Source organism: Abramis brama, assembly GCF_963993115.1.
Source record: "Abramis brama genome assembly, chromosome: 3".
NCBI lineage: Eukaryota > Metazoa > Chordata > Actinopteri > Cypriniformes > Leuciscidae > Abramis > Abramis brama.
Genome location: NC_139965.1, coordinates 52,157,594 through 52,182,602, shown reverse-complemented (window position 1 = coordinate 52,182,602; position 25,009 = coordinate 52,157,594). Strand labels below are relative to the sequence as shown.

At 37.1% G+C, this 25,009-nt stretch overlaps 1 protein-coding gene across 14 annotated transcripts in view; it reads right to left on the bottom strand.

Annotated features, from left to right (window-relative positions):
• Positions 1-25,009, bottom strand: part of mpdz (multiple PDZ domain crumbs cell polarity complex component) — a 133,638-nt gene that overhangs the window by 10,236 nt on the left and 98,393 nt on the right. For 5 of the 14 annotated variants that reach the window (XM_084109760.1, XM_084109752.1, XM_084109764.1 and 2 more), the window contains 14 exons: positions 24,796-24,973; positions 20,719-20,829; positions 17,382-17,444; positions 11,936-12,007; positions 9,502-9,673; positions 8,046-8,242; positions 7,341-7,432; positions 7,189-7,261; positions 5,494-5,547; positions 5,288-5,380; positions 4,554-4,647; positions 4,314-4,459; positions 844-927; positions 540-733 (listed from right to left, as the gene is read on the bottom strand). In XM_084109760.1, coding sequence (XP_083965886.1) covers positions 540-733; positions 844-927; positions 4,314-4,459; positions 4,554-4,647; positions 5,288-5,380; positions 5,494-5,547; positions 7,189-7,261; positions 7,341-7,432; positions 8,046-8,242; positions 9,502-9,673; positions 11,936-12,007; positions 17,382-17,444; positions 20,719-20,829; positions 24,796-24,973 — 1,623 coding nt within the window. Of the gene's footprint in view, positions 1-539; positions 734-843; positions 928-4,313; positions 4,460-4,553; positions 4,648-5,287; positions 5,381-5,493; positions 5,548-7,188; positions 7,262-7,340; positions 7,433-8,045; positions 8,243-9,501; positions 9,674-11,935; positions 12,008-17,381; positions 17,445-19,363; positions 19,451-20,718; positions 20,830-24,795; positions 24,974-25,009 lie in introns of all 14 variants that reach the window. The other 9 variants (XM_084109751.1, XM_084109757.1, XM_084109761.1 and 6 more) reach the window with 3 other exon arrangements.

The window sequence follows — 25,009 nt, the reverse complement described above, 5'->3', positions numbered from 1 at the left end:
GCTGTTACACTGCACAACAAAGCTCTTACTGTATTTACATAATGTTTGCATTGGTAAAAGCATTAGTGAGAGTGCAGAAACTGCGTTGCAATGATAAGATCTTCATTCACGCAATCAACAGACTGTCATCTGCTCAATGCTCATCACTGCAACCTTTAATGTGATGGGAATAGATCTAAATACTTAAAAACTTCTCACGATTTGTTAATCTTGATAGCTGTAATAGTAAAAGTTTTCAAGAGTTCCACATGTAATGCTAGCTATTTCATATGTAAAGATGTCAGCCAATCACAGCAGTGGGCGTTTACACTGAAGTCTCTCAGCAGACACGCCCCTTCAAACAGAGCGTTCAAATCAGAGGCTAAAATCAGGCTAGGAAAATGCCTTTTATTTCTAAATTATGACAATTTTTAAGTAAAAATCATACTAACATTATAAGTGCACCCCAGGAAACATCATGAAACAATAAAACAATGCAGTTCCATGACCCCTTTAAATCACACTTTACTGGTTTATACCTTCAACTAGTGTTCTAGTACCTTCTCCCGATGATGCTGAGTCCAAGACCACGGCCTGGTTTCTTCTGAAGCTCAATGGTCAGTGCGTCCCACAGTTCTTCTTCTTTATACTGACCTTCATCTCTGAAGACTGACAGACGAACGTGTTGCGGAGTCTGGCGCAAAACATTGATTGCCTCATCGTGCGTCGCCACACGCAGGTCTATACCATTCACCTGTTGAAAGAGAGTGGGTTACAAGAGAGAGGAAGAGAATGGCTGAAATGAAGTTGACATGAAATCAAGCCTAGTCTAGTCAGAAGAGTGTCTGATGGTCATGATTTTACCTCCAGAATCTGATCTCCTGCCCACAGTCGGCCATCTTTAGAGGCGGCTCCCTCCTCGTACACCTCATGAATTATTATAGTTCCCTGAACACAGACAAATTCAGGCTTTATATATGTTCTTATAAATGAGTTCCTAAACCCTTGTGAAAAGAAGTGATACAGATACAGATACAGATAGCTTTATTAATCCCCAAAGGGCAATTCAGTTTCTACAGTACACTCTAGACATACAACCATTCACACAGCCATAGTATGTAGTATATAACAAGGGTAACATGATAGGGTCCGGGTCCAAGGACAGTTTATAAATAAAAAGACATCAAAAGCAAAAGAAAAAAGAAAAAAAAAGAAAAAAAAAATACAATAAAAAGTAAATAGAAAATGAATTGCACATATCCGTAGCTCCTAAAGTGCATAGTGCCAAGAACAGATCAGTCCATAATTATTTCCTCAGCTCAATGTTTAACAGCATAATTGCTGAAGGAATAAATGATCTTCCATAACGGTTTGTCTTTCTAGGGGGCTGCAAGTAACGGGTAAGTAAGTAAACTGAGGTATTTGTCCCTTTTTTTCTAAAATCAATAATGAGTTCCTTAGTTTTAAAAACATTAAGGTCAAGAAGGCTGTCATCACACCACTTAACGAAATCAGGAAGTGCACATCCGTGATCTGACTCTGTGCCATGGAGGAGTGACAGCAGAGCAGTATCATCAGAAAATTTAACAAGAAAACTGTCCTCTTTAAGAGACCTACAACTATCCGTGTATAAAATGAACAGTAGCGGGGAAAGTACACAGCCTTGTGGGGAACCTGTGTTGGAGACTTGGGTTTTTGAAGTAACCCCATTTACTAAAACCCTCTGTGTCCTATCAGTCAAAAAGTTTAAGAACAAGGCTAAAAGCTGGTTGGGCAGATTAAAATAAGAAGCAAGCCTCTCAATCAAAATGAGAGGCTGCATTTTGTTAAAAGCTGATGAGAAGTCAGCAAATAAAAGCCTGGCATGAGATTTGGGTTTCTCCAGATGCTTATAAAGTGTTGTTTTCTTAAATAGAACCTCAACTTGTTCTTGAGATATTTTAATATCACTACATGGTGTCAAGGAGTTTTTCAACCTGGAGACATCATGCATGAAATCAGACGTTTCAAATCGTAAAAAAAAAGTATTAAAAGCATCAGGCAAACAGTCATCCTGAACACTATTAAGGCTGATCTGCTGCTTGGGTTCATTACCATACTGATTAATTGTAGCCATAGATTTAATCCCACGCCATGCTGACCTAAGGTCGCCATTTACATATTGTTTTTCAATTTTTTCCCTATACTTACTTTTGGCTTTTACTATTTCAGCCCTAACCTCTCTGAATACAGACTTTCTCTCCAATGAGTCACCAGTAAAGAAGATCTTTTTTTTTTTATTAATCACTGTTTTTAGATCTTTGGTAACCCATGGTTTATTGTTGGGGAAGGTGATAACGGTTTTAACTGGGATAACAGTATCCACACAAAAGGTGACATAGGACGAAACAGTGTCCGAAAGTTCATCAATATTGTCCCCACAACCATCGAAAAAACATTTCCAGTCCGTACACTCAAAAAAAGCCTGGACAGAGGATATACTGTCCTCTGTCCAGAGCTTAACAGTTTTTGATTCTCCCTCCCGACGTCTAATACAAGGTTCATACGTTGGCACAAGGAAGATGCTGTTGTGGTATGAAGCCCCCAACCCTGGCATGAGAAGAGACTTATATCCTTCCTTTACATTTCCAAAACACAAGTCCAGTGTGGTATTTCTTTGCGTGGTTATACAAGTCACATATTGGTCATATGTCCGCAAGTGTTTGATTGTATTGAATGTGCACTTGAAGTGTGCTTCAAACCTTTAAAGTATATATATATTTTTTAAAAACTACAAAAAAACAGATAATATATGAATGAAATTAAAGGCCACTTAAATGTCCTTAAAGAGAGAACACTTACACGACTATGTCCGTTTACACCTGGTATTAACTTACCAACTTTGATTTGGAGACCATTTGAATTTAATGATTCATGGTGAAAGCTGATTTGTATTAGTTACGAATAAAATTTAAAGGGGTCATGAATTGAGAAATAAAATTTTCCTTGATCTTTTGAAATGTAATAGGTCATTGTATTATAAAACATCCTGTAAGTTTTAAAAACTTAAAACTTCATTGTTAGTCCAAAAAGAGATTTTATTGAAACCAAGGTCAGAAAACGACTCGTTTCCGATTCTGTCACATTATCATGTAATAGTGCGACGAGAGGCCACCTCTACAAAAGAAAATCAATGCCTACTTCTACATCATCGCATGTTTGGCCCCGCCCTCTGGTGCAGTAGTGAGTTGAGGAGAGACTAAAATTAACATTACATCCAAAGTTTCCTAATGCTAGGAAAGTGATTATTTATTTTCATCTATGTAAATTTCTCAGTTGAACATTATTTGCTCTGTAAATTTCACTTTGGATACTTTGGTAAATCAGTAGCAATTTCGGCGCAGGCTTTGTAGACAGACTTTTACAGTAAGATATGGATCTGACAGTAGTGCCACAACATGTAAGTAATTGTGTTAATTTTAATGCCTAATCTGTGGTCAGTGATTTCTGATAATGATTCATGGACAGTCAGATGTTCTTTGCCTCATTTATTGCTGTTTATGCGTCAGTAAATCAAGCCATTGACTAAACAGTCAACTTCATATTGTTTCTCTTAGTAGCATTAAAATAATCTGTTATTTAAATTGTGATAAAATTATACTGTATACAGAAAGTGATCAAATAACTTTCCCTTTATAATCGCTGGAGCTGTCAATCACACAGCATGAGTTTAGCAGTGACTGAGTTCTGGAGTCTTGTTATAATCAATAACGCTGTCTACTCTGCACAATGAATCTCTTATTTACAAGGTGTTTGCACTGTTACAATGAAAGCATTTGTGAGAGTGCAGAAATCAGAGTGACGAGATCACTACATTCATGCCTGTTATCAGCCAAACCTCATTGCTGTAACCTTTCATGCAATGGGAGAAGATCTAAATATAATGCTATAATCAACACTTTTCACAATTAGTTAATCTCAACAGCTAGTAAAAGTTTAAAAGAGAGTTCTACTTATGTAATACTTATTTCATATTCAAAGATGTTAGCCAATCAAAAAAGTGGGCGTTTACATTGAAGTCCCAGAGCAGACAAAAATACTAAAATCAGGGTAGAAAATGGCCTTTTATTTCTAAATTATGACAATTTTTTTATGTAAAATTCATATATCATAAGTGCATCTCAAGAAACATAAAATAATAACAAAAATGCAGTTCATGACCCCTTTAAATTTTGACTGTACAAGTTTGTATACATTTTGGTAATCTCCAGTGTAATAGTGCACAAGTTTATGTCAGTCCGCTGGGAAACAAAGTCTCATAAAAACATACTTTAAACGTTAGTGAGGTTATTCACCAGTAAAGTGTCACAGCCGCCCACGATGCTGAGCCCCAGTCCTGTTCTCCCCTTGGAGATCTCTATAGTGGTCTCACAGCCGGGGATGATGGGACACGTAGCTGGATCAGACGCCAAGGTCCCCGGTGTGGAACATCTGCTCGAATCTGCAACATGCAATCATCATGATGACAAAGATCAGGTTCAGATTTATTCATGAACAAGTTTTCCTTTAATAACTCCCAGGCCCCTCCCTCTTACTCCTGATTGGCTCTGTCTCTGAAGATGTCACAGAAACATGCACCATCTCATCATCTACTGCAAGCAGTCTGTGTCCCACAGCAATCATGCCGTCCTGAAACACACACACAGGTTTGACACACTCTCGGTAGACAGCTCACTAGGTTTTGAGAGACAGCCAAACAGTACAGAAACTAGCAAAGATGCACATAAAAAGTCAAGTCAAAATATTTGTATAACGCTTCTTACAATACACATTGTTTTAAAGCAGCTTCAAAGAAAATTGTTCATGTTTATAGTTTATATCTTCATGTGATACATACACACACACACACATATATATATGCATTAGAGCCAACATGAAATCAAAATTGACCCAATTTAGTTTCCTAATACACTTAAAACTATAAACTATTAAACACTTAAACTTATAAACTATTTTTATTGTTTGTTCACAATTAATCATGTGCATGTTACTTGCAAAAAGAAAATTTTTGTAATCATTAAAATGTCATAAAATGCTCCACCTCTGACACGACTTTCATTTTCAGCTAACATCACAAAGTCCTATCAAAGTCAATATTTCATTCTTGTCCCACCAACCTGTCAAACAGGCACCACTTTTCCCAACATTTCAAACCCTATATTGTTCTCTGGTTGAATATCAGAAATATGGCGCATTACAAAAGTAAAATGGGTTGTGGACATCATTTCTGTTGTCTTTAATTTTGCACCTAGACAATAGTAATTCATACCCTTCCAGATGCTCCATTCTCATCTACGCTGTGAATGATGCATCCGTTCCTGCTGTCATCCTCCTTCAGGACGATACCCACCCCTCCATCCTCCTTCATCCATGAGATCGATAAAGAGACAAAGAAAGAACACACTTAACATCCCCAGGACAGAGAGAGAAACTGCACAAACACAGAGTCAAAAGAGAACTGAAGAACTGTCTTACCACAGGAAGAGTTATGTGTTGGATCATGTCTAGTGTTGAGCCGGGTGTCTCCGGCTGGGGCGGAAATAAGAAATAACACATTAAACATGATGATGATGACTGAACAAATGAATGGATAAACGTGAATGGATAAAAATACAGTGTGAATGAATGAATGACCGAACAAACAAACCAAATGTTGAGGGCATGGCTGTTTAGATTCAGATGTTAGTCCCTACTGGAAGATTGTGTAACTAAAACATCATGCGGCCAAAAGGCTTCAGTGAAAATCTTTCTCCATTGAAGACCATTTGAAAAATTATTTATGTATTCTGATAAAATACATGTTATGTTTTTGCGAGAAACAGTTAAATAGCAAATATTTCATAATAGTATAGTATTAGTATATGTTTTAGAGGGCTCTTAAAGGGACACGCTGACTTTTTGGGACTTTAGCTTATTCACCGTATCTCCCAGAGTTAGATAAGTCCATACATACCCTTTTTCATCTCCGTGCGTGCTATTTGTATAGTCACAGCGTGTACAAATAACAAGGTCACATGAGACACAGCCATCTTCTAACCGTATACAAACTGGGAACCATATTCTCAGAAGGTCGAAGCACTGCTACTTCTGTGGAGTGATTTACTCCAACTCTGAACGAACTCTCTGCTCCTCACCACGGGGTTTCTCAGGTGCCGCGAGCAAATCACTCCGCCCAAGTAGCAGTGCTTCGCTTTCTGAGAATATAGTTCCCAGTATGTATACGGTTAGAAGATGGCTGTGTCTCATGTGACCTTGCTATTTGGTGTTCTTGTTATTTCTTTTTTACATACTTTGGTAATGTTAAATGTATGCCTGTTTGCCTCCCTTGTGAAAACAAAGTACACTTAAGCATACTTTTAAAAAGAGTATTATTACGGAAATAATATAGTGAGAACTGAATGTAATGTTTTCTGACAGTTAACTGCATATTAATTGCAATTAAATGAAAATGTATTATAGTTTGAATTTTAAATGCAATTAACTGAAATTTTGAGAGCTTTTGACCCACTTAAAATAAACTTAAATACATCTGTATATTGTTTTTGAAATATGGTTAAAGTGTACTGATGAATGTACTGACAAGCATTTATGGTAAAATAAAATAATTTCAATTGAAACTTGTATGTCATGTATTTAAATATATTTGTAATTAATCCTTTGTAATGATGAAGTTGCAATTTAGTACATTCAAAATATATTAACGTTCCCTGTAATATCAAATAACACCGTACAGTTTAAATTAAAATCAAGTACTTTAAATGTGCTTTAGTATGCTATTCAACACATACAAATCAGTGCACTTGTTAAAAGGTTGACCAAAAATGAAAACAATTAAAATTCACTTTAAAAAAAAAATCTTTTACATTTTAAACATTTAAGATTTGAAGTACACTACAAGCGCACATTCAGTACAATTCATACAATTAAGCACACTTCTTTTTCACTTCTTTTTTTTTTTTAATGCTTTTGTGGGTTCCCTTCTCTATAGTTTATATTCAACTACAATATAGTTGTCCCCAGATGTTCTTACATACTCTTACATAAGCTTCTTCTTTTTTTAGTCTTTTAGAGTTAGGGTTTGTGTTAGTATGTAGTAATAATAATCATATGCCATATGTTATATGGTATAAGCATATGAAGATAGCTAGACACAGGTGAGTGTGAGTTTACCTCTGTGTGTGTGTCTGGTGAGTCTGTCTCCTTCATTGGTCCGACAGCCATCTGACTCAAAGCATCTCCGTTTCTGAAACACACCACATGGTGTCAGCAGGAAACAGGCTTCAAAATCCCTTCATATCTACACAATAAAACCTTTGACATACCGGATGAAGATGATCTTGACTTTTGAGGGAGCGCTTTTAATAATGGCAGAGGCATTTTGATGACTGCGGCCGTACAGAACCTGACCATTTATCTGCAAAGGTGACAAGATGAATCAGCACTTGTAGTTTTACTTAAAACAATGGAATTGCAGATAATATAATATTAATAAAAATAAAAGGACATTAAATCATTAAAAATGTGTAATTACAAATATGTTTAAGTAGATGACCTTCAAGTTTCAACAGATTTTAAGGTAACACTTTATTGTAAGGCGTCGTAGTTACAAGTTACTGCATGTACTTACTATAGAAATAACAGTAAAATATGACCATAACCAAACCCTAACCCTATAGTAAGTACATGTAGTTAATTAATATTACTCAGTACTTATTTGAGTAAGTAAAATGCAACTACGTCACCTTAAAATAAAGTGTAGCCGAACTTACATTAAAGCATATTTTAATTAAGTCTTACTTAAGTTGGTCAAAAAAGCACTCTAAAGTTTAGCTAATTGTATGTAATATAAAATTAGACTATAATACATATTATAATGCAATTAAGTGTCCGATACAATAACATTCAGTTCACACATAAGCATATTCTTTTAAAGTATATTCTTTATGTAATAAGTGCACTTTTTTAAAAGTATGCTAAAGTGCAGTTCTTTTCACAATGGGTCAAACTGATGCGTTACACACACTCACCTCCAACAGTTCATCGCCCACCACGATGTGTCCGTCTCGCCCGGCGGCCCCATTGGGGTCAATGCCCACCACAAACACACTCATGCGTGAACGGTCCCGGTTCCCTGCCAGGCTCAAACCCAAACCTGTGCGGCCCTTCTCCAACTCTATCATGTGGAGCTGACCCGGTAAACGACCGTACCGCTCCGTTACCTTCTCTTCTCACACACACACACACACACACACACACACACACACAAACATAGATACATTAATATGTTAGAGTAACTGAATCAAAGAGCATTTCTGAAGTGGTGCTGAGGCCTGCAGTTAAATGCTTTTACTTGTAAATTATACCTGTAATCTCTAGAGTCACTACATTATTGCTTGCAGATCATTTCTGTCTTATTGCCACCCCATAAAAGGTTTACAGTTCAATAAAGTGAACCCCTTGTGAAAAAGAAGTAACAGTTTTTAAAAATTGCCTACACAATTTCTAAAACTATGAGTCCATTTCTCGAAACTCTACACACAAACCATGCAAAAATGCTAAAACTCTTCTAAAAATTGTGTTTTTGTATAGTAAATCTACACACAAGCATAAAATGGTTAGCCATAAACATGTCAAACTACAGACGGATGTGTAAAATGTAATGCATTACTATATTGTGTCTTTTGCTTGTTCAGTGCGCAGTGGAGTGTACAGGAGTTTGTCATAGCACTCACACATACATGTATGTGCACAAATGCTGTATGTATGCACAACTGATGAATCTTGCAGCTATTGAACTGAACTAAACTAAAGCAGATAACATGCTTCCAGTTTTGCACACTTTGTCTGAAGATTTGGTATTTGAGTGAATGGTTTCTCAAGTACCACTTTAAGCGTGAAAGCAATAAAAAAAAAAAAACTGTAATAGCATTGAACGTGCACTTGTAGTGTATTCACATATTCACAAAAGTACACTAAAAAAACTGCACAGATGAAATTAAAAGTCACTTGAGTGTACTTAAAAAGTTAATGTATTCTTAAATTGCAACTTCATCATTACCAATGTGAAATTACAAATATATGTAAATACATGACACAAGTTTCAATAGAAGTTACATTAAAATATATTTTAGCTTAACATAAATGCTTGTCAGTACATTCAGCAGGACACATTAACCAAGTTTCAAATACAATAGAATTATGAAATTGCATAGAAGAATGTACTTATGTTCTTAATTGGGTCAAAAAGTACTCTAAAGATTTTGATTTAATTGCCATGAACATACAATTAGGTGTCCAAAAACATTACATTCAGTTCCCACTGAGGCAATTTCTTTTCAAGCATATATCCGTAATAAGTACTCGTTTTAAAAGTATGCTAAAGTGTACTTCTTTTTCACAAGGGTCTCCTTCTAAATCTAGTCCTGGATGAGTGCAGTGTGACCCTCTGGTGGCGCTGTGTGTTATATTGTATGTGAGACTCACTCCAGCTGTATCCGTACTCATCCTCCTCTTCGTCATCAGGACCGTTGTTATGAAGAACGAGTCTATCGGGAATCTCAGTCAGAGTGTCCGAATCTGTTTCCCCAATATGTGGAACGACCGGCAGTGACAGGACGGGTGTCGCCAGGATGATTTTCCCCTCCTCTCGATTCAGCTGCCGCACAGATTTAATAGTGGTTTTTACTCAAAAATAAAATGCATTAAAAACTAATATACTTTATATCCAATTAGCACGTCATCCGTCAACACGAACACGGCATCCTTCATTAAACCCATGAAATATGAAGCTTAATGTAATCAAATCACATTCAACACATTAAACTTTTCTTCATTTCTCAGCATGAAGAACCACCAAACCAAGACATGCTGCTGTTCTTTAAAAGCTTTGTTAATCATTTGATAGGTCTGGTAAATTAATGTTTAATGAATGAAAAGTAAAAAAAAAAAAAAATTACATTGTTCCAAATTTGTATGACTTTATTCAGTCAAACAAACAAAAAGGAGATGTTGAGCAGAACGTTCATGCTGCTCCTTAAAATTCAGTCTGTTCCTCATACAAAACTCTTCTTATGATGCGTCACAAATGTAAAGGCTTTGTAGTAACACACATGACGAAGATGAATAAACAGGAACTGACTTTGCTAATAGATTCAAGAATGACAACAACTCCTTAAACGTATAAACGTAACGAGAATGAGCATAACAGGGATATATATATATAGATATATATATATATCCCTGTTATGCTCATTCTCGCTCATTCAAAATTCAGCTTTGCATCACAGAAATAAATGATAATTTAAAGTATGATAAATTGAAAACCAATTATTTTAAATTGTAATAATATATCACAATATTACTTTTTTTCTGTATTTTTGATCAAATAAATGCAGGCTTGATGGGCAGAAACTTCTTTCAAAAACATTAAAAATACTAATGTTTCCAAACTTTTGACCTGTACTGGATGTATATATATATATATATATATATATATATATATATATATATATATATATAAAAAGTAATATTGTGATATATTATTACAATTTAAAATAATTGGTTTTCAATTTATCATACTTTAAATTATCATTTATTTCTGTGATGCAAAGCTGAATTTTCAGGATCATTACTCCAGTCTATCACATGATCCTTTAGAAATCATTCTAATATGATGATTCATTATCAAAGTTGGAAACAGTTCTGCTGCTTAATATTTTTTCATAACCTGTGATACTTTTTTAGGATACTTTGATGAATAAAAAGTAAAAAAAATAAAATAAAAAAAAAATAGAAATCTTTTGGAACAACAATATACACTACTGGTCAGTAATTTGGGGTCAGTCATTTTTTTTCTTTCTTTTTTTGAAATAAATCAATACTTTTATTCAGCAAGGATGTGTTAAATTGATAAAAAAGTGATAGTAAAGAAGATTTATATTATTAGAAAATATTTTTTTATTTTGAATAAATGCAGTTCTTTTTAACCTTTTATTCATCAAATAAAATATATTACTGTTTCCAACACTCATAATAAATCAGAATATTAGAATGATTTCTAAAGGATCATGTGATAGACTGGATGTCACATGTGACACTGAAGACTGGAGTAATGATGCTGAAAATTCAGCTTTGCATCACAGGAATAAATTATTTTTTAAAGTATATTCAAATAGAAAACTATTATTTTAAGTTGTAATAATATTTCACAATATTGCTGTTTTTTTCTGTATTTTTGATCAAATAAACGCAGGCTTGATGGCATGTTTCCAAACTTTTGACTGGTACTGTACTGTATATACTGTATACATAGAGTAAATGAGGAACTAATCATAAACGCCTGAATGTGATTAACCCATGAATAGCCATAGAAACAAACGAGAACTAATACAGACATGACAGAAAGAAACTAAACTAAACATAACTGTGACATGATGCTTTTCAGTCCTTTTTTGAGTTGAACAACTCAACTTTCACTGTATGGAAAAAGAACAGCATCTGCTAAACATCTCCTTTTCTATGCCACAGAATAATGAAAATCATGAAGATTTATAGGTAAATGGTAAGTAAATGACAAATAAAAAATGTAAATGAAAAAAAACAACTATTCCTTTTAAATTAATTTTAATTCAGCCTTTTTTTTAATTGTGCTAATATCTGCATATTCATATATTTGGTAGTCATTCTACAATAACGATTTTTTTTATTTTATATATATATATATATATATATATATATATATATATATATATATATATATATATAATTTTTATTATAAACACAAATTAAGATAAAAAACAAAGAACAAAAAGAGGGTTTTAGGGTCATATATATGCAAATGTTATGAAATTAAGTTCCATAACTGCATATGGATGGGAGAGGAAACACATACACACCCACACCCACACAAAACACAAACCTTAAACGGTGTAGGAGTGAAAGGATTAGTCGAACATAGACGAAGGAAAGGTCTACTTTGAGTGTCAACGGCCTACAGAAAACAGAGAATAACCAGCACCAGTGAGACAGAGACAGAGAGAGGGAGAGAAGGAAAGAGGGAGGTCAAGTACTCATACAGACTATACAGCAGTGCACAATACAAAACATTATCTACACTACAACTGCTGTTCTTAAGTCAGCATGTGAACAGGGCATGTGACAAGCTGGCCTGAAACTCAGCTGGTCATCTTTACTGTTGATCTTTGAGAGCCTACAGTCTTTCTGCCTCTAATAGAATACTAGCCAAAGTCTCTTTTAAGGAAAGTCTGTTCACTCGGCGGCCATATTTGCTAAGCCTCCTTGCAACTATTTTGGGCATCTGAGACCAAGACCTCTCTACTTGAATGAGGGAATCCTGAAATCTCAACAACTGCTTGCCAAACTCACAATTAAATAACATATTTCAAATCAACACCAAAATCTAACATAAACTGTCCCATAAATGTTGTTTCTTTTACTCAAACAGAATTTAAAAAAAGCTTATTTTTCAGGCTAGACAAGAAAATGTGAATGTGCAGTCCTAAGCGCACATCTTAGAACACTATTTCTATAGCAACTGAAGTTTCTAATGGCATTTCTCAATCAGCGATTGGTTCTTTTATTTAGAAGGTGGGACTTATTCCGCCATATTGCGCGTTGCACTTTCATTCATAAGTAACATGAGTGCACCGTCTTTCTATATATAAAGTCTTTTTAATAGCTTAGTACGTACTTTGTGTAATATTGAATATTGTGTAGTATACACTATACTGCCTGCTAGTTTTGAAAAAAACAGTAGGCACTATGTGCAGATTTGGATTGGGATTCCAACATCATCGTCACAAGATTTTATCACATTGCATGTATGTGGCATTAATTTTGAAATGATTTTTCTTTTTAATGTTAATTACATTTTATGTAAAAATGTACACTTTTATAGTACAATCAAATAAATGAGTCAAGAAAATATGATACAAATCATGCCTGTAATCATTTCACATTCATCTGTTGCATTGGAAATGGAATGTCAAACTAAGCATGTTGCATTGTGGGATATAGTAGTCCACACAATGTACTTTACTTACTGTATATGGCACATTTGGGAAAATAGGCCTATAGTATGTCAGAGTGTTGTTGTTGTTAACTAAATCTAAAGCAAACAAAATATTTCAATTTTTAAAATTGAAATAATGCTGAGATAAATAAAAAATGGCTAAAAATTCTAATGAAAAAAAAAAAATCTGAATTTCATAACTTTAATTAAAAATATTAATTAATACCGTAGTAGTATATAAATAACACTGGTATGTCGTCCTATTATATGCATACAGAAATTCACATACTATATACAGACATAGTAGAAGAAGTTGTTAGTATGCTATTCTGAACACTGCCTCAAGTCTCAGATGGCACAGCTAGGGAGCCTTCAAAGACGCCTAAAGCATTCTGCATGCAAAAAGCTTATGAGTTGGTTAAATATGCATTGCCCATCACATTGGCTGGCTTCTGCACAACTTCTGAGAGTCTAGCTGCCCAGGGTTTTATCAGTTCACAAGTCTTGCTTACGATGTAGTGGGCTGCAAGATTGTCTAAGTGTCTAAGCTCCATCTTATTTTACCAGTGAATTCTGATGGTTTTTCCAGGTGTTTGTTATTAGCTACTAGATAAAATCATTGTAGCTTGGTGGGGTGCATTTCCATTTTTGGATCTCTAGATGTCAGGAAACAATCCTTAGAATTTAGCGATTTAAACAATTATTTATATTAGTGTGCAAGAGTGTAAATGTATGTTTTAAAGGGGACATATCATGAAATCTGACTTTTTCCGTGTTTAAGTGCTTTAAACGGGTCCCTGGTGCATCTACCATCCCAGAAAACGTGAAAAGTGACAACCTAGTAACTTTGTTTTGATAAGCCTTTCTCTGCAAGCATGTCAAAAAATAAGCCGATCAGATTTCACTCCCCTTCTGAAGTAGGAAGGGGATCTTATTATAATATTACCATCCCTTAATCTGCACGTTTCCACCCACGGCGCCACCATTTGGTTTTCGCAACTACTCTAGTACGTTATTACTACTCATACGTGTAACCAGTTCTAACGCAATGGCAAAACTTCGAGCAAAGCATGCAAACTGTTCTGTCGTTGCTGCACAGACGAGCACAGAACACTATTTGACCAAAACATGTCACAGCTGGGAACTGTGTCAACTTGTTTAAAAGTCGATGAGATGAATCAATGTAACTCCACAACAACTACATAAAGGTATCCACTAACCATTCAGAAACGTCCAGGTGCGTCTAAAAGTTGCAACCTCTTCCTCTCTCTGAAAGGCTGTACTCCGCTACTGGTTATTTCTGAGATTTTGGATGAGTGAGATTACTTGCTGTTTTGTTATTGTATCCAAAGCTCGTGTAAAGGATTGACCGTCTTCTGAATGGGGCGGGGAACAGCAGCTCATTTGTATTTAAAGGGACACACACAAAAATGGCGTGTTTTTGCTCACACCCAAAAAGGGGCAACTTTGACAAGCTATAATAAACTATCTGGGGGGTATTTTGAGCTGAAATTTCACAGACACATTCTGGGGACGCCATAGATTTATATTACATTTTGTGAAAAGGGGCATAATATGTCACCTTTAACAAAAAGACCATTCCCTTATTGTACCATAGGAAACTGTGTTTAGCCAGTAACATGCATCACAAAGGCGGTTATCTTCAAAAGACCTGCTCTGAAATGCATAACTAGAAAAATCATATTACAGACATTTCCATGATTTTTTAAGCCTGAAAATCACAATTGTAAAACTCTCTGGTATGTCCGGGTTTTGTGTGATTAAGGAACCTTGCCTCAAGCACAACTTCATAATCCATTTTCTTGCACAGTTATGTCTGTGAAATAATCAGAACTTAAAATGACAGGCTATTAGTGAACACTGTGCTTCTAAGGAGGAGTTCAAAATGAAAATTCTGTCTATTTTCTCACTCTTCATGTCGATCCAAGTCATATATATATATATATATATTAATATTATTATATATTATATATAACACATTATTTATTAATAATATACACAGAGTTAATTTTACTGGTTTCAGAAGTTCTTGATTATCAATCAGTGTTGTTATTGTAAACTAAAACTATTAAAAATATTTTTTGTTAATTGAAATGGAACTGAAATAAAATAAAAATACATTTGGTAAGAAAAAAAAAAGTTGCCTTGGTGAGTTTAAGCACTAAAATTCTAAAATAACTAATAAAAATGAAGTAAAACTAAATAGAAATATAAAAACCTAATAAAAATGACAATTTAAATGAAAACTGAAAATTCAATAATCAATAGTACAGTAAATAATACTAAAACAACATGGTTAAAATAACATCAGTGAATCTGTTCTGTTCCTCGTATAAATCTATCTTGAAATCAAAAGACTAGGGGCCCTATTTTAACGATCTGAAACGCAAGTGTCAAAGCGCAAAGCGCAAGTAACTTTGTGGGCGGGTCTCGGCGCTGTTGCTATTTTCCCGGCGGGATAAATGACTCTTGCGCCTGGCGCAAATCTAAAATGAGTTGGTCTGAAGTAGCTTCATTATTCATAGGTGTGGTTTGGGTGTAACGTGAAATAAACCAATCAGAGCATCATCTCACATTCCCTTTAAGAGCAGACGCGCTTTTTCCTTGGCGTATTGCTATTATAACGGCGGATTTGCCAGGCGCGCGCCAGGAGCGGTTCACAGCCGAGGAGAGCAACGCTCTCGTCACGGCCGTAAAAGAGAGAGAAGTGACATTGGGGATGGAGAAACACACCCAAATTAACTTCGGTTAAACAGGTATATAATAATGTGGGTAAATGTGTAAGCTAGATGTATGCTTTTATAATAAATTGTCTATCTATCTATCTATCTATCTATCTATCTATCTATCTATCTATCTATCGTTTGTAATAATATGATTTGCAAAAATGAAAACTGCTGCTTCTGTTTAGATTAGAGAATCAAAGTGTATGCGCGTTTTGCACACTATGGGCCCTATCTTGCACCCAGCGCAATTGACTTTGTACACCGACGTATGTATCATTCCTATTTTGCTCCCGCGCAAAGCGCGCTTTTCCCTCCACAAAAGCACGTCGCTAAACTAGGGAATGAATTTGCGCTCCCTGGGCGGTTCAGCGCAAAAAAGGAGGCGTGTTCCGGCGCAAACGTTCCTTCATGCTATTTTGCAGGTTTAGAAAACAATTGCGCCACTAACCAGGAAAAAATAGTTTAAAGTCAGTGGCGCGTTGCGCATGTTATTCATATGCTATTTTAAGGGCGCATGCTTGCATTCTCTCATCTACACAGAACCAGCAGTTTTCATTTTGCAAATCATATATTATTACGATAGATAGATAGATAGATAGATAGATAGACAATTTATTATAAAAGCATAGATCTAGCTTACACATTTACCCAAATTATCATACGCCTGTTTAACCGAAGTTAATTTGGGTGGGTTTCTCCATCCCCAACGTCCCTGACGAGAGCGTTGCTCTCCTTGGCTGTGAACCGCTCCTGGCAAATCCGCCGTTATAATAGGAATCCGCTTTAGAACAAAGCGCGCCTGCTCTTAAAGGGAATGTGAGATGTCGCTCTGATTGGTTTATTTCACAATACGCCCAAACCACACCTATGAATAATGAAGCTACTTCAGACCAACCCATTTTAGATTTGCGCCTGGCGCAAGAGTCATTTATCCCGCTGGGAAAATAGCAACAGCGCCAAGACCCGCCCACAAAGTTACTTGCGCTTTGCGCTTTGACACTTGCGTTTCAGATCGTTAAAATAGGGCCCTATACATTATGGTCAAGCATGCGCCCTTAAAATAGCATAATGAACAACGCGCAACGCGCCACTGACTTTAGACTAGGTTTTTTCTGGCCAGTGGCGCAATTGTTTTATGGAACAGTAAAATAGCACCAGGGATTGTTTGCGCCGGAACACGCCTCCTTTTTTTGCGCTGAACCGCCCAGGGAGCGCAAGTTCATTCCCTAGTTTAGCGACGTGCTTTTGTGGAGGGAAAAGCGCGCTTTGCGCGGGTGCAAAATAGGAATGAAACATGCGTCGGTGTACAAAGTCAATTGCGCTGGGTGCAAGATAGGGCCCCATGTCTTTTTATAGTGCTTTTTAAATGTTTTTATTTTATTTTATATATATTAACAGCCATGGTCTCTAAGGACTGTTGTGGTAATGAAAGACTGTTTAGAAAACAGTTTGTTAGAAAACAAAGACAAACACAATTTTTGGCGAACTATTTAAAATCCAGAGAAGTAATAAGAGTCATGTCTGTGATTAAGTCACACAGTACCACAGTTTAATAAAACACAGATTTCACTCTGGTTTGTACTCACCTTCTCACTGCTGGTCTTCAAGTTGAAGGCTGAAACTTCTTCCACTGCATCCAGCGCAGATGTCTGCAGTTATTAAAAATTGAAGAACAGCCCTCATCAAACACAGCTAAAGAAGTCCCACAAAAACCTCTCTTCATGACCTCAACAATGTCATTAAACTCTAACATAATTTACAAAGCTCTCTAATCTATTGGTCTAGAAGATCCAACTAAAGTCCTCCACAGTAATGAATGTCTGTCCTTACGGCCGTGAGCCAGCTGTGGATTCCCCCTCGTGTTTTGTACTTGTTGTTCAGTACCATTGAAACAAAGCTAGTTTTAAGAGCCATCTGCAGAGAGACATCTGCTGGGCGGGAATGAGGCATGGATCATTAACCCACATCTGGACACAGAGAGTTGATAAAGGTCTGATGAAGAGCAGGACAGGCCACAGGGAGCCAAACTTTAAAGGGGCCTTGATACAAGGCAGTGGCCAGTTAGAAATATACCAGAGCTTGGACATGTTATTGAGATGAGTTCAACATTATTATAACACATTCAATTCTGGATGGGGTGATAAAATGATTCATGTAGTTTTTGGATCTTTTGCAGGTTGATATTTCAGCAAAAACAGTCATGATGTGTGATATCTTGATTAAAAATATCTTGATTCTGCGTCAGATCATGGAACCCCTTCTGAAAAAGCAGCACACTTTAACATACTTTTAAAAAAGAGTACTTAAGGGCAAAATTCATTTATGAATGGAATGTTTTCGGACACTTAACTGCATGTTAATTGCAATTAAATATGTATTATAGTTGAACATTAGAGTGCTTTTTTGAGTGTATTTAAGTAGGACTTTTTATATGTAAATTCATAATTACTTATATTCGATGAAATATGGTTAAAGCGTATTGCCAAATGTACTGAAATGACTAAATTATGTTTTAATGCCATGCATTTCCATTTGAACTTTCTATTGAAACTATTTGAATTTGCACTGATAAAGCTGCAATTTAGAACATTTAAAATATATTAAATATAAATGTAAAATCAAACAAAACACGACATTTAAAATTAAAATCAAATACTTTACATGTGCTTTAGTATGTTAGTCAGTGCATCAAAATAAGTGTTAAAATACTTTAAAGCATTACAAAAGATGATTAAAACAATGACTTATAAAAGTCACTTTTATATTTTAAACTTTTAATTTTACACTTTGACAAGAAAAATACATGAAAGTGTACTCTCTTTAAGTACACTTAAGTGGCCTTTTATTCATTATTATTATTATATTATCTGTAGTTAGTTGTGAAAAAAATATAGATTTGAAGTACACTACAAATGCAAATTCAATACAATTAAGTGCACTTCTTTTTCACAAGGGATGTTTTCATTCTATTTTATTGCACAAAAATGCCATCAATATTTGTTTTTCACAAAGAACGCTAGCATATAGTAGAACTAAAAGCCACAAAATTGCATCAACATGCTTATAACCATGGCAAACCACGGAAGAGTTTTCTAAAATGTGCCATTTGATAACCATAAACACATCAGACACACATACAGGACGTCTCAGTCTAACCTGTAGCGGTTTGTATGTAAAGCAGGATTCAGGATAAGGATGCAGAGTTTGCTCTGAGCGGTTCAGCTGTAGGAGGGCTACGGGAGGCTTCTAGAAGCACAACACAGATGTTAGCAAGCTAGTATATCAGCCTAAACACATTTAATCCTGGGAGACAGATCATTAAAAAATCCAATATGTAAACTAAATGTGCCTTTATTGAAAAAGGAGCACATGGCTTGGGACATTAACAGCGAACTTTGGAGAGACATAACAGGAGCATTACTTATTAAATCACATTTGATTGTGTTCCCTTGTAAATGTGTTTTAAGTTGATTTAGTGGCAAATTTTAAGGCTAAGCGGATGCCAATGGAAAGAAGGAATGCTGGAAGCAGAGATAAGACTGTCAGCTGAGGGCCGAACAGAAATTACCTGACACTTTGGCATTGGGAAGCATTTTAAAGTTGCCCCATATTTCTCTATGACAGGAGGTGAATCGAAACTATACAGAGAGTCAGACTGAGAGGCAGACAGATGTTGTGAGGATCAAGAGCAGACAGACATAAATGAGGAGGAGGGTGAGAGACAGACGCAAAGTAGTCGAGTACATCTTTCTGAGCACTAAATGGTGATGAAAGCAGTTTGTTAATATTTGTACTGGTTGATATATAAGAGATTCACAATGTACTCACAATGATTCTGCTGACAATATCAAATTAAGCAACACTGTACACTGCAATGATTTTAATATGCTTCTTATTTGGTCATTAGGTTTCTCAAAGAGCATGTCGTTAGATTAGTTTCATGATTCTTGTGAAGTCTTTCTGATTTAAACTTCAGTAACCAAACTGGTGTCCAAGTTGGTACGCTTGATTCATTTCTATTAATCTAAACTGTTTCAATTAACTGACTTAAAACATTAAATAATTTTGTTGTACTAAAATGTTTGTATTAATATATGTAGGTACATATCACTGTTTATTACCACCCTTGTGAAAAAGAAAAGTGCACTTGTATTGAATCATTGCTTTAAAGAAATACACTTATTTTGATGTGTTGACAAACATATTAAAGCACCTGATTATAATTTTAACTGTAGTGTGTTATTCAATATTACATTTAAAGTTGATATATGTATTTAAAAGTTCTAAAGTATTCTAAAGTTATCTAAAGTAAAACATATTCTAAAGTTTAGCTAATTGCATTTAATATAAATTTAAACTATAATACATTTTCATTTAATTGCAGTATATTCTTTCTAAGTAAATTTTTTCATAATAAGTATGCTAAAGTGTACTTTTTCACAAAGGTACATTTTGTTATATTGGTGCATTTAAATGAAAATGTGTGGATGATTTTGTGTGTTTGATGAGTGGAAGATTTTTTTATTTTACTGTAACTATATAGACTATATAGAACTATATTTTTACTGCATTTTGAATATTGGCATGCAGACATTCATTAATACATCAGGCTGAACAATTTTGAGGTTATCAACAGAATGTAAACAGTCATTGTTTGAATTTAATTTGTAAAATGTATATGAACATCTAACTTTCTAAATAAATGCTTGTGTTATGGCATATAAGTTTTAGAAATTTCACTAATATTGATATCAACTGGACTTTAGTATTGTCACAACACACATCGAGATTTAAGCTATACTGTCCAGCCATAGTATGCAACTCATATAAATGTTATAAACATGCACACGTGTTAAGCAGCATAAATAAAAGGATCTTGTCATTTCCCATGATCAGTAGATGCTTGTATTATGTGATACTGACTTTGTCTTTGTGAATGATGCTCTGGACTAGGAACACCACTGGGTTAGCAGCGTTACGGATGGCCTCCACTGCCTGCTCATGACTGGCGTCACGCAGATCTACTCCTCCCACCTGTCACACACACACACACACACACACACACACACACACACACACACACACACACACACACACACACACACACAGAGAGTCATTACTGGTCTATATGAGCAGGTGTGGAGCTCTGTCCAAAACCCACCAAAAGTTTGTCTAAGCAGGCTGGGCTGCATGACAGTATATGCAATGCCACAGTAAAAATGCATGAATCGATTTTGCTAAATAATTTATGCCACATTGCATTTTAAAAAGTACCAAGCAGAAAACTGTGCAATGGCCACATCCAGTGAAGACAGCTTCTCTGATGATAAAGGAAACGTCTTGGTTGTTATTGTAAACTCCATTCCCTGATGGAGGGAACGAGAAGTTGTGTCGATGTACTGACACTAGAGGTCACACTTGGGAGCCCCAAACACCTCTGATACTTTGAGAAAAGGCCAATGAGAATTGGCAAGTTGAATTTGCATGCGCCACTCCACCACACATACGGGTATAAAAAGAGATGCCATGCATCTACTCATTCAGGTTTGTGCTGAGGAGCCGAGAGCGTGTCCTAGCCATTCAGCGGGCAGTTCAGTGTTGTGGCAGGAGAGATCTGTCTCGTTCACTCCATCAGGGAGCGGAGGTTACAATAGTAACCAAGACGTTTCCTATCTGTCAGTCACTTTGATGTAGTGTCGATGTACTGACACTAGGGGTCCCTATGGAAAATGCCACAAAAAGCTGAACCATGATGCGAGGTTTTAGCGGTGCAGATGTCAGCGAGCTACTGTGTGCCGGGTAACAAGTACACTCAAAACTTCGTAACCTTCCCATCACCCCATCTAAGCCGTGTAGTCAGAAAGGACAGTACTTATAAAGGGTAACTGTTTATTTTATTTTTTTACCTTAAAGCTGTGCAGACCAAAATATATTGTTGGGGAGGCATTTATTTCTCTCTGCAGAAAAAAGAACACTACAGAAGCCACATACAGCCCAAAGGAAGTTTAACATGTGGAGAATACATCACATGCACTTGTCAACTGGGAAGTACCTCACAAGTCTGTGCAGTAGATCCTACCTGAAAAGCAAGGAGGTCTACAACACAGTGGCTGGCATGACAAAAGGGGGGGACGACAAAGGTTTACTATCAAGGAAGCCATACTATGGAAACTACATCATATGGGATTACCACCCTAAAAGGGGTGGTGGGAACTTTGGGCACGTAGCCGGGATTTCAGGATCATGCCAGAGTATGCCAGACTGATCTCTGGGCACATTTCGCTGACATAGAACACCTTCAGGTCCCAAAACCTCTTAAATAGAAGTGAGCGTGGTCAGGAGGACCATCTTCAAAAAGAGGAGCCATAGCCCGACTGACTCCAGGGGCATAAAAGGAGCTCTCTGTAGGCCCAGTAAGACTACATAGTGGTCCCAAGAGAGAATAATACCGCTGTGGCAATCACACATCACCTTCAAGGTGGAGGGGGACAGCCGTCCCTCCAACCTCTCCTGCAGGAAGGAAAACACTGACCAGACTACACATCTCTGTGGGTCTTCACCTTAGGAAGAACACCAACTAGGGAACAGACTCCACTTCAAAGCATCCACCTGCCTCGCAGAGTGGGCTCTAGCCTGAGTGATAGTGTCCATCACCGCTGGTGATTGTCCACGTAAGTCTTCTGTGTCCCATCAAGGGGTGAGATGTCCCTTCCAGAGGTCTGGGCACGGGTGCCAAAGAAGGTCCTTCCAAAGGGGGATTCGCCAGGGAGGGGCTGTCGCAAGCAGCAGACGCTCCAAGAACAATGTCCGGGTGGGCCACTTCAGAGTGAGTTATGAGTTGAAAGTACGCGTCCTTCAGGTCTATTGCCGCAAACCAATCCTGTTGGCAAATGCTTGTCAAAATGAGCTTCTGCATTAACATCTTAAACGGGAGCTTGTCCAGGGCCCGATTCAAAAATCCCAGGTCTGAGATTGGTCGTAACCCAACACCTTTCTTCAGTATGATGAAGTAAGGGCTGTTAAATCCCTTCATCACAGCAGGAGGGACAGGCTCTATTGCATCTTTTGCATCTATTGCATCATTCCTCATGCGGGAAAGGGACATCTTCGCCTGCTACCAAGGTAAAGAGGATGCCTCTGAACCTGGGGGGCGGGGTGGGCAAACTGAATCGCTTAGCTGAGTCTGACTGTCCTGGTGAGCCAGTCTGACTTTCCTGCGTGCAGCCCTGTGCAGATCTCGTGCACCTCCGGGAAGAAAGGCACTGGGGTGGGACACGACCCAGATACCAATCATCCCGCTGCGAAAACTCAGACCACTCCAGCCCAATGTTTGTAGCAGCTCTGGCAAACATGGTAATCAACTCTGCATCGCACTCAGACTGAGCTACTGCACCAGAGGGTGGGAGTCCAGCCAAGAAGGTGTAAGCCCATCCTCCAATGCTGCAAAGAACAGTGTGAGAAATTAGGCTTGCCATAAGACGAGCCGCCTAACTTATCTGTGAACTCCCCTGGGAGGTCCGTGGGGATTGACCTGGTGGAAACGCTCAAATTGTTGCTCTCATATTGCCCTCAGCACTTGCCGTCGCAGCCTTGTACATTGCAGGAGGACCAGGATAGGGGAGTGGCTGAAGTTACTCCTTCTCTGACTAGAAAAGAGTCGCGACTGCAACATTGCCATGGTCATGTTCTCACAATGAGGACATGAACCATCCACGAACGCTTTCTCAGCATGGGTATGACCCGAACACGAGGCAGAGATTGTGGCTAGCCGAGGACAACAGATATTGACCACATCCAAAAACAACCAGGCGGAAAGGCATCTTTGAAAAGAGACTCTCCATCTGTGCTTGCTCTTTTAGAGGAAACTGCACTTTCAATGAAGCACCCAGGGGAGCTCTCAGCACTTATCTATAAACACAACGACTCTGCTCCAAAGAACAAATCTGAATGAGGGGAATGCACGCCATCTCCTTTTATACCCATATATCCGGGGGAGTGGCGCATGCAAATTCCACTCAGCAATTCTCAATGGCCTTTTCTCGAAGTATCAGTTTTTTTTTAGAAGTATTTTTTTTTATTGTAAAAATGCAGAAAGTTTTCTGAAGGTTAGGGTTAAAGGGTTAGTTCACCCAAAAATGAAAATTCTGTCAGTAATTACTCACCCTCATGTTGTTCCAACCGCGTAAGACCTTCGTTCATCTTCGGAACATAAATTAAGATATTTTTGATGAAATCTGAGTGCTGGATCACTTGTCCATAGGCTGCTAGGTGACTGAAACTTGCTGGCCCAGAAAAGTTATTAAAGAGATCGTTAATATAGTCCAAGTGACTACAGTGGCTTAATCTTAAGTATATCAAGCGACGAGAATACTTTTTGTGCGCACAAACAAACAAAAATAACGACTTTATTCCACTATTCATTTCCTTCTCTCTGGGCCTCGTAGTGTTTTTGCGCAGCGCGTCTGTGTTACACGTCATCACGCATCACACACATGACCAGCGTCGGCCAATAGTGAGCCTACGTGGTGACGTGCAACACAGACGCGCTGCGCAAAAACACTACGTGAACCAACTAGAGGCCCAGAGAGAAGGAAATGAATAGTGGAATAAAGTCGTTATTTTTGTTTGTTTTTGCGCACAAAAAGTATTTTCGTCGCTTGATATACTTAAGATTGAGCCACTGTAGTCACTTGGACTATATTAACGATCTCTTTAATAACTTTTCTGGGCCAGCAAGTTTCGGTCACCTAGCAGCCTATGGACAAGTGATCCAGCACTCAGATTTCATCAAAAATATCTTAATTTATGTTCCGAAGATGAACGAAGGTCTTACGCGGTTGGAACAACATGAGGGTGAGTAATTACTGACAGAATTTTCATTTTTGGGTGAACTAACCCTTTAAATTACAGTATTTATAACTAGCAGTACATTATTATTATAAAAACATTATTATTATTAACAATTTCCCCATTTAGAAAAATAAACATGTGTATATGTACCTCTACTATCCTGTCTCCTGTCTTTAGTGTGCCGTTGCGTCCTGCTGGACTGTCCTCCAAGATGTGTTTAATAAAGATTCCCCGCATCACTTCCCCATTGCTAAGGCGACTGCCCATGCCCCGACCACCAACAATACTGATGCCCAGGGATTTCCCGGCTTCCCTGTGCAACTCCACTCTGAACAAACACACACATAACATTCAATTAACAACA